This window comes from Crotalus tigris, unplaced genomic scaffold, assembly GCF_016545835.1.
Source record: "Crotalus tigris isolate CLP2741 ecotype Arizona unplaced genomic scaffold, ASM1654583v1 scf7180000017736.1026742, whole genome shotgun sequence".
Taxonomy (NCBI): Eukaryota; Metazoa; Chordata; class Lepidosauria; order Squamata; family Viperidae; genus Crotalus; species Crotalus tigris.
This window is the reverse complement of record NW_024096602.1, coordinates 733082-749999: the sequence shown is the minus strand read 5'-3', so window position 1 is coordinate 749999 and position 16918 is coordinate 733082. Positions and strand designations below refer to the sequence as shown.

The window sequence follows — 16918 nt, the reverse complement described above, 5'->3', positions numbered from 1 at the left end:
GTAGCCGCTGGGCGGCAGCAAAATGTTAGTGGTTTTGCATTGCTGGCTTGCCACCCAGGTTTTTTTAAGTGTGTTAAATATTACAATTAAAAGGATAAAAACAAATACAAACTAAAAAAGAAAGAAAAGAATAAAAAGAAAACAAGAAAGTGCAGAAAAATAGAGAAGGAAGAAAAACTAAGTATAGTAATAAAGGAAAAATATATATATATTTATTTATTTATTTATTTATTTTTAATATTTATATGCCGCCCAATCCCGAAGGACTCAGGGCGGCGTACAAAGTTAAAAAAACAGTCAAAAAACAATAAAATAATAAAATAATACAATCATACTGCGATCATACTGCGAGTCCGGTCATATCCCGGCCCCCCGGGGACATCAGCCCCAGGCCTGCCGGAACAGGAGGGTTTTAACAGCCTTCTTAAAGGCCGGCAGGGTGGGAGTAGTTCGAACCTCGGGGGGAAGTTGGTTCCACCAGGTCGGAGCCACCACGGAAAAGGCCCTTCCCCGAGGGCCCGCCAGCCGACATTGTCTGGCCGACGGGACCTGAAGGAGGCCCAATCTATGGGACCTCACATCACAAAAAGTACAATTTTAGTAACATCACCTCGTCTTCTTCCCACGACTCATGTGTTCACCTATAAACAAATCCTTAAAACCTTTTTGTCAGTCCTGTTCAGCAAAAGTTCATTAAGGGTTACCATCTCTCCCCCCTCCCCCAATTTGTTTGTTTGCAGTTCTCTTGGCAAGGCTTTTCAGAAGTGGTTTGCCATTGCCTCCTTCCTAGGGCTGAGAGAAAGTGACTGGCTCAAGAACACCCAGCTGGCTTTCTGCCTAATGTGGGACTAAAATTCACAATCTCCCAGTTTCTAGCCTGAGTCAACCTTGAGCCGGTCAGGATCGAACTCCTGGCGGTGGGAATGCAGAATTAGCCTGCAATACTGCATTCTAAGCACTGTGCCACCAGGGCTCTATAAAATACATAAATACATCAAATAATGATACAATGTGGTACAATTCAATACAATACAATCAGCAAAAATACAGGCTATGACTAAAAGATGGGGAGGGAGGGAGGGAGGGAAGGAGGGAGATGCCCAGGGGTGAGGGAGGGTCTGCACGGGAGTTGAAGTCCACCCATCTTAAAGGGGCTCAGCCTGAGCAAGGTGGCTTTGAAGAATCCAGGGCTAAAGAGCCGACCCAGAATCTTGACCGAGGGGAAGCAGCTTTAATGAATAACAGGCAGCTGCAGCTCTTGTGCAAAGTCCGAAGTGCTTCTTCCAAATAAAATAAAATTGGCATCGGAGGAGGCAGTGGATGCCTGGCTGAGGAATTCTGGGAGTTGACGTCCACAAGTCATAAAAGGGCCAAGTTGGAAGACCCCTGATCTCATGTCTGAAAGCAGGACACATCCAATGCCACAACTTGCCCAGATAAATAAAAAAAATGAGGACACTTGATGCCCACAGCCAACTGCAAATTGAAATTCTCATGCTGATTCCTAATGATGCTGGTTGCCTATTTCTAAAAAAGTAGCAAACTTTTTGAAGCAAAAGTCTTACATTTCTTTTTCTGGTCTTCTCCAGCTTAGCATTTCGAAGTTGGATGATTGTCTTAAATCTAAGGCCAACTTCCTTCTCCCATGACTAGAATATGCCCTTAAGGATATTCTTTGACATCTGGGTGTCAGGGAATCTTTCCAAATGCAGATTATTCTTGCATATTTCATGTGATTCTTCCTTTTGTAAGAATTCGTCATTTCATGTGATTCTTCCTTTTATAGGAATTCATCTTTGTTTCCCTTCTGGTCCAAATTTGGGATTAAGGGGGTCTGTGCGTTGCATGCATATTTTACTGAAACAAGGAATTATTTTCGTGCTATTTCAGAGATTTTGATGGTTCTTTCCTTTAAATATATTTTTGATGGTTCTGTGGGTCTTTTTTATTATGGTGAAGATGTTGTCTACATATCTGATCCATATTTTTGGTTGTATTTGTGGAAGTGTTATGGCTTCTGATATTGCATGACAATCTTCAGGTGCTTTGAAGAGGGAGTCAAGCTCCAGAGCACCTGTGGGCAGAACAAGAAGCAAAAGATGGAAACTCACCAAGGAGAGAAACAACCTGGAACTAAGGAGAAACTTCCTGACAGTTACAACAATTAATCAGTGGAACAACCTGCCTCCAGAGGCTGTAAATGCTCTGACACTGGAGGTTTTGAAGAAGAGATTGGACAACCATCTGTCTGAAATGGTATAGGGTTTCCTACCTGAGCGGGGGGGGGGGGACTGGACTAGAAGACCTCCAAGGTCCATTCCAACTCCTATCCTATCCTATCCTATCCAGAATGACTAGAGTTTCAAATTTTCAAAATCAGGAATTTGTTCCAAAAAACCCAAACAAACATCAGTTACAAATCTTTTTTTCTGGAAGCTTCACATCATAAACTGAACTTTTTGCTAAAAATTGCCATATGTCTAATAGATTTTTTCATACTAGAGACCTGTGTAAATAGGTCTTTTTGCTTTCAGTGCTGTAAAAGCTTAGATGAATAACTTTAATAAGATAAACATCCTGTGGATTTGGGGGGGGGGGAAATTGCCTATGAATGGTATTAGAAGGCTTCGGTCTTGAATTGTGAATGCAGCAGGAGAGAGAAAAATGTCTCTGAAATAGGAGAGAGTTCTCTGTTAGGCAAGTGACATTAAACCTCCGTTTCATAGAGTCCTCCATGCTTAGTGGGCGGATCGTATGGAAACATTTGGTTTCATTGGCTGAGTTTGCATATGAAGACATGGCTAAATGGTGGCTGGTGCAAGGTTTCAGGCCGATGAGGCGGACTCTTCTTGCTACATACCATCTTCTTGCTACATACCACCAACCTCCGTGAGCTTTAAAACCTGACAGCATTGATTTCCAGCGTGCTAACTGTCATCCTGTCGGTTCTTGTCCTTCCAGCAGATTTTGCTGCGCCTGCCTTGTGTTATTCTCGGAAATCTTGCTATCCAAAGAGCGTTTCCTATTTAGCTCAGGCTCTTAAGCGCAGATATCGGTGTATGAGCTAGTGTCACATATCAAACCATGATTTAGTGAGTAATCCCCCCATTTGCTGGATCCTATAGATAACATCCTGGCCTAAGTGGCAAACTGTATTAAGCATGTTGTGTGAATTGGTGTTTGTAGCCTAAATTTTCATTTTCTTAATGTGCGAGGCCCTGTAGGAAAAACACGCCCCACTTTGCCCCAAAGACCCGTCTCTGGGGGCTTCTAGGCTTTGTGTCTGAAGAGCTTGTTCCTCAAAAGCCAGAAACTTGTCAGGTTGAAGATTCTGTTCAGCCGGTCGTCGGATCCTGGGGCATTATAGGCAGCGCGCTGGCTCTTTTCTAGCAACACGTGGTCTTGCTTAGCCACCCTGTACTTAATAAACCACGTCAGCCGGGTTCACACAACATGAAGGCTTTAGGTCATGGCTTTACTTTCCCCTTTGGTTATGGTGCACTTCCTCCTAAGTTACCAACAAGGAAAAAACATCACAGCCACTGGGCTTGGTAATGCAGCCCTACCTGTTTGTGATCTGCAAAGCTCTGCTGAGTTTATTTGCCTGAAAGCAACTATTACAACAGAAGGTCAGCAGCCCCTGGTGCCCTCGCCTGTTCCGCTGGCCTGGCTGGGCCCGTTCCTGTCACCTGGGCCCCTTTGCGGCTGGGCCTGGGGTGCTTCTCTCCCAGCAGCCTAAGCCAGGCCTGCCTTGAAGCACAAGGCAAGAGGCGGCTAAACCCGGTGGCTGCTCTGTGTGTGTGTGTGTATGCATCTGGGTGAAAGACATTTGCTAATTTGAAAATAGTGACAGCTAGCACAAGGAGTAACACTCAGGAACAGCTGCAGCCTAGAGCTGCAACCTGAAAAAGCGCCTCAGGCAAGACCCCTGCTCCCCCCCAACAGTTCTTGCAAAGGGGGGGGGAGCACATTCAGAACTAGATGCTGCTGCTACTACGGGTGGTACTCATCTTACGACCACAATCGGGAGTGGGGTTTTGGTCACCTAGCAATGCGAATGGACCCGATTTTAGGAGCCTTTTTACTGTGGTCATGGAGCAAATCACCAGGTCACTGAGTGAATCTGGTGGGTGCAACAGCTGTAACTACAAGGACAGGTCATGTCATTTTTCTGAGATTGTCATAAATGTGAACTGTTGTTAAATGAGCGGTTGTATATCAAGGACCACCTGTGTTGATTTTGCAAGTCAAACTAGGATTGGCTTTAGTTTCCAGTCGAGTCTGCCTTGAAGGGTCGGCGTTAACATTGCACATCTGGATGTGCTTCCTCTCCCCCCCCCCTCCTGTTTGTGTGTGTGTGTGTGGGCGGGAGTCTCGCCCGGGGGGGGGCTTTCTCCGGTTCCAGTCCTGGCCCGAACTGGGATTCCTTTCATCCTACCGGGGCCCCGGTGCACGCGCTGCTGCGGCCGCTGCCTCCTCCGTCCGCCGCCGCCGCCTTCCTCCCGCCCGGCATCGCCTGGGCTCACCGAGCCGCCCTCGGGCCGGGCAGCCGAGCCAGGGAAGGGCGCGCGCCCGGGAGCCGGAGCCAGGAGGGGGCGGGGCGGGGCGGCTCCCCGCTTGGCCCGGCCGCTGCCGAGCGCAGGTGGCGCCGCTGCTTCCCGGGCCCGGCCGGGGGAAGGAGGGGGGGAGGGAGCAGCTCGCCCCGGAGCGCGCGCGTCCCCGCGCGGCAAAGATGGCCCGCCCCGAAGCGCGCACCCCCGGCCGGCTGCCCCGTGCCAGCCAATGGCGGGGCGCAGGTGGGGGGAGGGAGGCGGGGCCGGGCCGCCGCGCCGTGGGCTCCGTCCCCGGGAGCTGCAGGCGTGGGGCCGCCCGTCACTGCTCGCCCGCCCGCCCGCGCCATGGCCGCCCTCAGGTAGGTGGGCGCCCGCGCGTCGCCCCGAGGCTGCCCGGGGAGGGCAGGGGAGGGGGCCTGGGGCGCGGGAGGCTTGGCCCCAACTAACTTGGCGGGAGGCGCGCCGGCTCAGCTCCCGCGCGGGGGGGGGGGCGGAGGGTCTCCGGCGCGGGCGGCGGAGGTCATCCCGGGCAGCCCCTGCGAGCGGCGGAGCGTGGCGCCCCTGCCCGGCCGCAGCCCGCGCAAGTTTCCCGCTGCCTCCGCTCGGCATGCGGCACCCGGGCGCTGCGGGGCAGGCAGAGGCGGCCGGGGGCTTCGGCGCAGGCTGGAGTCGGGGCGCCGGTTCTCCGCGTGGGGCCTGACCGGCGGCCCCTGCCCTCCCTCTGGCCGCCCCGGGGGTCTCCCCCAGCCCCCCCAGGGCTCCGGGGAGCGCTGCCCGGCGCGAGGAGCGGGAAAGAAGCGCCGCCCAGCCCGGCCCTCCGAGCGGACCCGGCAGCGCGGGGGGGGGGTCGGGGGAGTCTTTCGCATCTCCGGTGCTCGGGAGGCACCCGGGGCCTGGGAGGCTGGCGGTCCGGCGCCGGCCAGCAGGGAGCCCTTGGCCTCTCCACAGCCGGCGTGGACCCACCCCGGCCTCTCCTCAGGCTGGCCAAAGACCCCCCTTCAGAGGGAAGCCTCCGAGGCCGGGGCGGTCGGGGCAACAGGGTCATCCGCCTGGAAGGGCTGGTTTGGGTCTGGGTGCGGAACCCGCCTGGAACTTAGTTAGTCATCCTGGAACTTAGTTAGTCCTGCGTTCCTTGCCAGATACCGAGTTGTAGCAATGGCTGAGGGAGGCTCCCTCCGTTTTAACCAGGTGGGGCTTTGCTCTGAGGGCAGCGAGATTGGGTGTCTCAAAATAGTTTCTGTATTTAATGTTCTACAAACATTGCAGGAGTTTGTAAGTAAGATTTGCAACATAGTTCTGAAATAACAGATATTTCAGATATCTGAGTAACCAAGTATTCGCCCATAGGTCCAGTATGTTCAGGGCAGTTTAGCTGAAATGACAACAACTGGATCTGTGAACTCTTTTAAGTATAAACCACAGGAGCTTCGTGGCTGAACATTGATTTTCCGGTTTTCCAAGTTCATTTATTTACAGCACTTTATATATCAGTCTAGTCAAAGCCAGCTCCGAGTAGTGAATGTACCCTATCTACATAAATAAAGCTGAAATCTGCCAGTAATATTCTTGTCTTCCCAGAAGACTCTAATTTATTTAGCTAACGAGGAGTCTCAACTTTTTGAGAGCTGATTGCAGCCTTCCATTCTGGCACTCCTCAAGGCCGGAGGAAAATCTTTTTGAAATTATTGGGGGGAAAACCTGTGGCATCATGTTTGCAAATGAACTCTTGGCTTTTTATTTCCCAGTCTGGTGGAAAGTAACAGTTTCACTGCAGCTCACAGCCTATATCTTGAAATCTCTAGAATGGCCTCCTCTGATCTCCAGATCTGGGGGGTAGGCCTGGTGGTGAGCTTACCTCGAAGGAGACCCATGTGCCATGTGAACATTATTTTATAAACTTTGGACTAGCTTATGATGTGGAAGCAGCCATTGAAAAGAGTTACAGCTGTAATCATTTATTGTGATACACATTTCTGATAACACTGATAATTTCTCTGATCATATTTCCCTGTAGTGAATAAGATAAGTCAGACTTGTTCTTTACCAACTTGCATCATCCCCCCCCCCTTTTTAAAAAAAAATAATCCTGGATATTTTTTAATTCACTTTTTAATTTTTTTAAACAATTTAATTGTTTTTATTTTTAAAATTTTAAAATTTTAATTTTAAATTTTTAAATGTTATTTTTTATTTTTAAATTTTTATCTTTTTTACATTTTTAATGTCAGATAAAAAAAATGACACGGGGCTTATTTGGCTGGTAAAATCCAGACTTTGGTTTCTGAACAGGGCCAGTGTGATTTCCTAAAATGTTGATTCAGTTGGAGAAAGAGACCTTTGGGTTCCATTTCAGAGGTCAAATGTTTTGGGCTCCCTCTGAAAAAAGATTGTAATCTTATTAACTGGAGCCAAAATAAACCATTAAGAATGTTTGCTTCCCCTCCCCTCCACTTTTCAGCTCTTAATTTTAGTATTAATTTATAAGATAGATGAATCATAAAACACATTTTATACAGAAAGGCTATCATAAAAATTTTGTTGCATCTGCTTTATCCTGATGGAAATCGGTGGTCAGTGCAGACGGAGGCTGTAAGTGAATTCTATCAGCAAGAACAGTCAGCTCTACTTCTACCAAATAAATAAATAAATACTAGAGAGAAAATCTGGAAAGCACGTGCTCTATCCACGGCTCCTTTTAAAAACTTGTTCCTATGCTGATAGGAATTTACTCAACATATCTATCTCAAGGCCAGAAAAAGCTAGTTTACAGGAATTAACCAACAAAACATTGATTAAATGTTGGCTTTCCAACCTAACTGAGTGAATTTAAATGCCAGTGCCCATAAACTTGCTTTTTTTCCTTTTGGCTTTTTTTTTTTTTTTTAAAATCTGGATTACAGATAAAGCCGCTTGAGCTATCTTCATGACTTTTCAAGTGTACCTCTTGATAAAATAACATTTGAGGATTTCAAAAGCCACTTAGTTGCTGTGAACTCTGCACCATGTGTGCTCTTTGCTCTTTACACAAACACACAAAAAGGCTTAAAAACAAATCTCTGAAAGGTCTTGATTGATCTCTGTTTGTGGTTTGGGTCATTAATTATCCTGACTTCATGGGGGGGGGGAGAGAGAGAGGGAGAAGGCTTTTGCAGTCTCCAAATGGTGCAAGTTTACACAGGGAGTCCTGGACTTAGAACGACAACTGAGCCCAAAATTCCTGTTGCTAAGCAAGACAGTTATTAAGTGAATTTTGCTCCATTTTATGACCTTTCTTGCCACAGTAGTGAAGAGAATAACTGCAGCTGTTAAGTGAATCTGGCTTCCTCATTGACTTTGCTTGTCAGAGGGTCACGAAAAGGGATCACGTGACCCTGGCAGGATGCTGAGACTGTCATAAATATGAGTCAGTTGTCAAGCACCTGAATTTTGATCACCTGACCCTGGGGGGGATGCTGCAAGGGTGAAAAATGCTCCTAAGCCCCTGTTTTCAGTGCCGTTGTAACTTCAAACGGTCCCTAAGCGAACTGTTGTAAGTACTCTGCAGTCTGTAAAATGAAGCAACTTGAAGAACTTTTTTTATCTTGCAGTGAAAATGTCCTCTTTGGGATGGGAAACCCCCTCCTCGACATCTGCGCCGTGGTGGACAAGGACTTCCTCGACAAGTAGGTCTTCAAGGGGCAGCACCTGGGGGGTGACGCGTCCGGACTGCGCTCCTGCTCTGCTCTCCTTCTCCCTCCTCCGGGGCTGGACCCAGCTCGCTTTGTTGCAACCCAGTAATGTATTAAATGTGTACAATTTTGCTTGGATTTCTGTTTCTGTGCAGTATGCCAGAAGCGTCCTCTTGCTGAAGTCACCCAAAACTATGATGCAAAGGGTGTACACAATTGCGTAACTCAAGGACGATAGAGAGGGGGGGAGAGAGCGGTCCAAAGTCACCTGGCCAGCTTCCGTGCCTCAGGCGGGATTAGGGACAGAGGTCTCCTTGTGACTGGCCTTGGCTTCCGTGCCTAACGCAGGACTAGAACTCACCGTCTCCTGGTTCCTAGCCTGGTGCCTTAACCACTAGACTAGGGGTCCCCAAACTTGGCAACCAGGCTGGCTGGGGAATTCTGGGAGTTGAAATACACAAGTTTTAAAGTTGCCAAGTTTGGAGTCCCCTGTGCTGGACCAAGTCAGGATGTAATGTCAGTCATGCTCTATAATGACACAGTTGGCATCTTGTCTTGTCTTTTGCACAATGGCATCGTAAGGCAGATGTGATTGATTGCCTTCTTGGCCAACCTCCAAGCATTAATGCATATAGAGGGAGAGCGAGGTGGCTCTGACGGGTAAAACGCTGTCTGTGAATTTCTCTGGGCCTTCCTTGCCAGACAGAACAGGTCTTCTTCCTGACTTCTGAGTGTATCGTCTCTAGCCCTAAAAGTTTTGCTTCCCCCCCCCCCCCTGCAGGTACTTTATCAGTACATTCCTTTTGCCATGGAGAAAATCTAATTCTTTCTTAATCGTGATTTGTTCTCTGTTTTTAAAAAAACCCCTCCATTGGTTCCATTTTGATGCCATTATCATAAATGTTCATTTTCAACATGTATATATATATATATATACACACACACACACACACAAACACACACACACACACACATACATACATACATAATGGAAAACACTCTCATTGTTTCCTTTTGCATATTTGCTGACATCAGTTAGAATTTTATGTGACTGTTATTTTCCACACTCAGTATTTTGGCCACTCTCAACATATGTGAACTTTCAAATTAATCAGGATAGACAAATGTACCAAGTATTTATTATTTCCACCGTTGCTATTCCAGTTGTTGCTTCTTTTTCAGTATTTCTCGATTTCAGAGGACTTAGCTAAAATGATAATTAAGGGCAGTAATATAATTTGTTTCAGTAACATATTCTCTGGTTTCTTGGTCTCTAGCTTTTCATACGCCCATCGGGCTGCATCTTTAAAGAAACAGGTCCTAGTATGAAATAGGGTCATGAAGTAACTGAGCTAGATCTGTCTACAATCTCATCCCTCTTGATTAAGGGGCTTTTTAAAAAAAGGCTCTCCTGTGTTCAGGACCTGTCAGGAATGGGAGAAGATAATTTCCTTTTACAAAATGAAGCTGACCCCTTCCGTCCGTTTCGATGTTTCATCGCTGGAGTCCCAGAGGTGCTTTTTCCAAAAGGCAGCTGGACTTGATTTTTTCCTTGAAAATGTTTCGCTTCTCATTCAAGAAGCTTCTTCGGCCATTTGACCAGGAGGGTATAAGATCTTCTGACTTGAGCAGAGGGTTGGACTAGAAGACCTCCAAGGTCCCTTCTAGCCCTAGGATTCTATGAAGGGAGAGCTGATTTGTACCTCAGCAACAACGTCTGCAGACTGCACGGATCCTCATTTCTCCCCTAAACCTTTGGGAACCTTGAATTGTGGGGCCGGCCCATGTTTGGTTTCCAGAGTGGCCCACCCTTCAGCCTTGATGCGTTCCTTGAGGTAAATCAGCAGGCTGCTTAAGGGATTCTCTGTTCACTTCTTGACAGCTCAGGATGAGGCTTTTACTAGCAGAAATGAAACTTCAAGACTTTGTTGTCTCTGTTCAGCCTGGAATTTTTGACCCGATGCTTTAAATACATTTGTGGTTAGGGAAAAACCATCCTGGGAGGAGATGACAAGCCTCTTTCTCAACATTTCCTCAGAAGCAGAGAACCACCCCCTCCCTTGTTTACTGCTTCCCCTGGCCACTCCTTACCCACAATGTAAAACTGGGACGGTGTTTTGAGACCCTTGAGTTGAGTCAGAGGAGGAATCCGGTTCTTTGCCAGCGTGAGGGCGGCTGTGGGACGTCCGTGGGAGAGGGAGAATCGGTGGAGGTGAGAAGAGGCAGCCCAGGTCCAGATGTGGGGCTGTGGCTGGGAAGGAAGCGTTCCAGACTCGTCTTCGTGGACTGCTTGATTCACTCCAAGTCTGCCTGCAAATTAACTCTGGTGGTTTCCAGAATTCATGTTCTTACTCTTGGCCAGCGTGAAGAGACTCTTTCGCACAACTCTGCGCTTCCTGAATTTGCCAGCCAGGTGAGGCCTGAGAGCCAAGCCAAGCAGTCCCGGGAGGGGAAGGTCTCCGCTGGCCTCTGTGATACGCAAGCGACAATTAGAGACTCTCTGGACAGACATCTGGGTAAACGAAGCACCAGCTGTTTCCATCCTGAAGTTGTTGGCTGGATGGTGGAGTAAATGATGGCTTGGTCTCCCTTGTGGTGACGACCCAGCCTTGAAGGGTGGTGCCGGTCTACAGACGTTGGGGAGGCCTTCCCTGTCACATCCCTCTTCGTCCTTCTGCTGGGCTGGGATGGCTGGAAGATACAAAAAAAAAAAAGGATGCCGTCACTTTTACCAGGAGGCCCCTGTGACTCGGGGCGAGTAGAAGCCGTTGAGCGCCTTCTTTTTGCACTGCCGGTTTCACACACTGTCTTGAAAGGCCCCACTGCTGGCCGGCAAAATGGGATGTCATGACCAGCAGTGCAAATCCTTCTTACTTTCTGATACCAGTCCTGGAACAACCTGAGGTTGCCAGGCTGCGGGCAGCAGCCTGGAAAATGAGAGAGAGAATAATGAAGAGCAATTCAGCTTGTCTGAGCAGGGAATGGCTCTGCCTGACCGTTGCCCACCGGCCGTGTGTTTTTCTGTGCCAGCTGCTGTACGGTCCCTTCCTCAGATTTGTCAAGGACTCTATAATTCTAGATTTTAAGCTTGTTTTAACCAATAAGAATGATGCCTTCTTGCATTTTTAATGTATTGCTCTGGATATTCAAAAAGTATTTTCTCCTGCTTTTTATTTCTGCAATAAAGTTATTTGGATCTGGGGCTATCAACTGTTCTCTTGTTTTCATGCCAGCTGAATGTTTATTGCTTCTTATACTTGGCAGAGGCAGCCCCGTCTTTAGCATTAACGTTATTAAATTTTAGGATGTGAATTTTTGAATTTCTTTAGAAGGTTCAGATGCCATGACTTGCTTTAGCTTGTAGAGCCTTGCTGAATTAAAGCAGGGTTTCCATGGGTTCAACAACCCGGGGGATTTTATGAGTATGAGCATGTCCCGAAGAATATTTTATTTCTTATTAGCCCAATCCTGTAAGTCAGCGCAGGCCAATTTACTCTCTGGCTGGGTGATGAATTACTAGATGTGTTCTCCTGCAGCATTTAAATAGTGAAAAGCTCTTCATTGTGCTTTTAAGATGTAGAAAGTGCTTACATTTCTGTTACACGTCCTGCAAAGTTAATCCCTCTTATAGCAAATTTCATTGTAAATGCCCAGTCCAGTAGTTTTACTTGTTTGCGGAATGGAACTATGAAAATTTACCAACTAAGAGAAATCTGATCTTTAATTTTAACCTTTATAGCAGGATTTTTGCCACACAATTGTGTGTGTTTAATCCAGAAGGTTCCGTCTGTTCTGCTTCTCTCTCTCTCTCTCTCTCTCTCTCTCTCTCTCTCTCTCTCTCTCTCTCGCTGAATCAACCATTTGCACCTCTCTGAGGTCTGTGAATCGGGTGGGGGGGCTTTGGGGATGGCTCACACTGAGGTTGGGTTTTCTGAGTGACGTTGGTGGCCCCCCCCCGGGGGGCTTCTCCTGCTATTCTTACCCATTTTCCCGATTGGTTGCTGCTTTTGGAGCTCTTTTATCTCAGGGAAAATAACTTAGAACTTGCAATTCATTTTACTTTGTTTCTTCCTTCCTCTCCGGCACTGGTCCTCAACCTCCCTGGCTCCACCGACTGGCAGCAGCAATGGGGGTGGGGGGGTTTTACAAGCGCAACCTAGCTCACGGGCATGGGCAAAGAAAGTTTTGTGTGCTTGCCTGCCACTTATGTGGTCCGGTTTCCAACGGGCTGCAGACTGATACCATTGCACAGCCCAGGAATTGGGGACACCTGCCTTTCGGTCCCAAGTTAACAGCTTAGAAGTCATTAATTGTTCATTCTCTCTTGCACTCTAACACAATTGTTAGATGATATAGCACCTATTCTATTCCATTCCATTCCATTCCATTCTTGTACATCTCTGTCTGGGTTGCTCCTTGGAATTGTGGCAGGTTAAGCTGATACTAACTACCGATTATTTTCTGGCATTGACACTTGATTAATGTTTGATTATAAAATTTCATACAATCTTAATTGGCCTGTTCCTTCTTTCAGTTCAGGATGTATTTCATCTTGAAGCTCACCTCGAATATAATAAAATTATATTGCATTTTTAGGGCTGTTTTGTATCTTTGCTCTGTAAACAGCTTCACTTCAGCAGGAAGATACACAGCGTTTTGCTAGCTGCTCTGCTTCCCTAATAGGATATACATCAATTGCAGGACAGAAATGAAAATAGGAAACTGAGAATTGGATTAGGAAGGCCACAAAGAAGAGGAATTCTCCAAAGCAACCGAGGGCAGGACAAGAAGCAACGGATGGAAACTAACCAAGAAGAGAAGCAACCTGGAACTAAGGAGAAACTTCCTGACAATGAGGACAATTAACCAGTGGAACAGAAGTTGCCTTCAGAAGTTGTGGGTGCTCCATCACTGGAGATTTTCAAGAAGAGACTGGACAGTCGCTTTTCTGAAATAGCATAGGGTCTCCTGCTCAAGCAGGGGGTTGGACTAGAAGACCTCCAGGGTCCCTTCCAGCTCTATTCTGATTGAGGCTTGTTGAAGCTCTGGGGAGGAGGTACGGGGGGCTTTGGTTCTATCTGTCGGCTTTGTGATGTAAAGGGGATATCAAAAGCAACATTTTTATCTTAGGAGAGAAGCGTTTATGTGCCCAAAGTGATTAAAATGGAGTAAAAAAATTCAAATTAACTCTTTGTGACTGTAGACTCCTAAACTGAGCAGGGACAAAGAATCCTTCAAAGATCCAGCAAATCTTTCCTGAGTCTGTCACCCTAAACGCCTCTTAATTTAAAGACGCCTCTGTCTGTCCAAAGCGGCTGTTTATTTAATTGGCTTCCTTTGATACCAAAAAGTCTCCCATAATTAGAGGGTTAGACTTTGTCATTTGGGAAGGTCTGGCTGGAGCTGGGGTGAGGAGCTGTGCTGACTAATAACCCATTTGGCTCCTTCATCTTAGGAAATTAAACAGAAAAACAAGCTGAAACAATTTTGGAATTAGTCGTAATAGAGACGTTCACATTAAAGAAATTTTCTACCTGAGCAGCCGGGAAATTCTAGTTGTTTTCTTCTTATTTGGCATGGTTGCCAGAAAATGCAACATTTTCACACTCATTTGAATCGAGGGGGGGGGGAACCTCTGGGGAAGAAGATGCCAGGCCGAGTAACGCCTGTCCGTGAAGAGCGGAGATGGTGGGACTGGACGGGGCCTTTCCCAGTTCCTCATGGAGCCAGGACCTGAGGCTTCCCACAAGTGCGGTTGTGTCTATGTCGGCTGCAGTGTCCTGGGATCCCCGTTTATGACCTTCCCAGTTTGCTTAATGATTGTATGATTCATTAAACAACTGCAGTGATTTGCTTAACAAATGAGAGTAAAACCGGGCGCCACTTATTTAACAACCACTTTGCTTAGCTGTGGAAATTCTGGCCCCAGCTCTGGTCGTAATAATAACCGAGGACTAATTGTACTTTGCACCTAGTGTTTTGTGGAGCTCTCCTGTTGTCAGAATGTCCCTGCTAAGCGTAGCTGTGAAGGAGAGCGCCCAAGTGTTAATTCCGTAAGAAAACCCCGTTCTTCCCGTTTACTCCTCCAATTGATTTATATCCTGCTTTTGCTCCTGAGATCCCTTCCTCCAGTTTTATCCCTGCAGCTGTTCTGGGAAATAAGTTAAGCCAAGACAGGGTCTTCAAACTTGGCCCTTTGATGACTTGTGGACTTCAACTCCCAGAATTCCCCACGTGCCTGGCTGAGGAATTCTGGGAGTTGAAGTCCGCAAGTCATCAAAGGGCCAGGTTTGAAGACCCCTGAGCTAAGAGATGCCCACTGACCACAGATGCTTCCGGATGTTTCTCGACAGGAAGGCGTTTGAATCCGAGTCTCAGTCTAGCAAAACCTGAACTAAAATTGGTACGTTGGATGCCGCTCCTGTCACTTGGAGGAACCCAAAACCCGCTCTTGCTATTTGCATCTACTTAGGCTAATGATAGTAATAATAACTCTCTGTCTTGCTGCATATAGAATTACTCAATGTGGCTGATTACATAAATGCATACATAAAATGAAAGTGATAGCAGCAATAACGTGAGGCTGATTATAGTCAGCTTAACACTTTAATACCTTGGCAGGGGTTTTCCCCTCCCCCCCTTTTTTTTCTTGGCCGTTTTCCTAAATATAGAGTGTGTTGAGGTGAGTATCTCCCGAATCCACACCTCCTGTTTGGGAGGGCTTTCCTCAGCTGGGGGGGGGGAAGGGCTCCTTTCACACTGGAGGGCTGGAACATCCGGTTCGCCCACATTACCTGGGCAAGTTTACAGTAGGAAAGGGAGGGAGATTCCCAGGCAGTTGAGTAATGCCAGAGCATAGCAGGCTCCCTGGGGGTGTGTGGACGGGGGTCCACCGTGCGCGTCACCCCAAGGGCCCCCTCTGAAACCAAGAAGGCAGGATCGATCCTAAGGCTGATGGCTGAAGGCATCGGAGGTCTCCGCTGTGCAGCCATTAATCAGCTTTGGCTTTCCTTGCTTTCTCAGTCGCTTTTAATCATTTAAACCTATTATTTTGGTGTTACATTCAAAAGCTCTTTCCGGAGCTTAAAATTTTGTCCAAATGCACCATGAGGGTGAGGCTGCCAGACAGAAGAGATTATTTGGCTCAGATGTTTATCTGTACAAAGACGAGTCGAGTTATAAACAAGAACAAGATGGACGCCTCCTGGATGAGCTGGTGGGAAGGTCTGCATCTCACCGGAAGCCGCCTTTATAAATTATGCTGCCTAATGCGACTTTTAATTCCTCATCGCTGTCCTAATCCAATAAAACTCTTTGAGTAGGTCCTGCAGAGCAGTGCTAGCGCCAGATTACATTTGTGTATTTAAACAGTATTTGTTGGGTCCAGATCAGACCTAATGCTCGAACGATCAATAGCCCAGTTCCTTAACAGCAACTGCTTGGAGACAGTGAGAACAACGAAATCTTGCGATTGACATCCTGTATAAAATGAGCTACAAATCACTTGGATTTTTGTGATGCCGGATTTTTCTTACTTTTGAGTTTTGACTGTACAAGGACAATTGTTAAATGGGTCAGTGGTCCCGTTTATCAGAAAAGAGGGAAGAATGGGAGGCTGTTAGGCTAAGTTCTTGCATTGCTTACACAGGTGGTCCTCGACTTAATGACCACAATTAAGCCCAAAATTGATGTTGTTAAGTGGGAAACGTGCTACGTGAGTTTTTCCCCATTTTCTGACTTTTCTCACCACGGTTGTAAAGTGAATCACTGCAGTCGTTAAATGAGTAACCCAGTTGTTAAGTGAATCTGGCTTCCCCATTGACTTTGCTTGTCAGAGGGTCACAAAAGGGGATCGTGTGACCCTGGCGGGACGCTGTGACTGCCATAAATGGGAGTCGGTTGCCAAGCGTCTGAATATAAATCACATGACTATGGGGATGCTGCAGTGGTCGTAAATGCGAGGAACAGTCATAAGTCATTTTTCTCAGGGCCATTGTGGCTTCAAACGGGCACTAAATGAATAAGTGGAGGGCTGCCTCTAGTAACAGATTGTGACCGATTCCCCACTTGAAGAATCAGGTAAAAGCTAATGCAGGTTCTAAAAATACCAAAGAATCTATTTAGGAAAAAAACTGAAATGGGTGAACTCTACAAATGTAGAGTGTTAAAAATCTAGCATTCATCCTGACAGTTTGGAGAAGGTGGTGGAAAGTTTTGTGACTATTTTTCCACATCTTATGCATCTTGATCAGAAATGCTTCATAATTGGGTAATTATGCATTATAACGTCTTCTTGGGGAAAAGTTAGTTCCCTTCAACAACACTTTCTCAAGGATTTTCAATTCATCCCATATTAATATGAATTACTTATCATCTGTGGTACCATTATCTGCAAATGTAACATAAAACAAGTGTAACATACAGTATGGTCTTCATATGTTTCTATATAGTATGTTTAAATGTGTGTTACATATGTGCACCCTTTGAGAGCAAGCTTTCATTTTTAATGTCTGCCATTGTGCCCACAGTAAAATATGACAATAAAATCTATCTATCTATCTATCTATCTATCTATCTATCTATCTATCTATCTATCTATCTATCTATCTATCTATCTTCTAGTATTTTTGTTCTGTGCGGATGAAAGATGTGGGATCTTCTTGCAAACTGAAAACAAGAAATTACAGTTCTTGTTCA

General features: G+C 46.5%; 1 protein-coding gene across 2 annotated transcripts in view; it reads left to right on the top strand.

The window, feature by feature from the left end:
- ADK (adenosine kinase) overlaps positions 1 to 16918 on the top strand; it is a 124574-nt gene that overhangs the window by 1494 nt on the left and 106162 nt on the right. The window contains exons 1-2 of one of the 2 annotated variants that reach the window (XM_039339648.1): positions 4808 to 4912; positions 8141 to 8215. In XM_039339648.1, coding sequence (XP_039195582.1) covers positions 4899 to 4912; positions 8141 to 8215 — 89 coding nt within the window. In that variant the 5' untranslated portion in view covers positions 4808 to 4898. Of the gene's footprint in view, positions 1 to 4807; positions 4913 to 8140; positions 8216 to 16918 lie in introns of those variants that run through there. The other variant, XM_039339647.1, reaches the window with a different exon arrangement.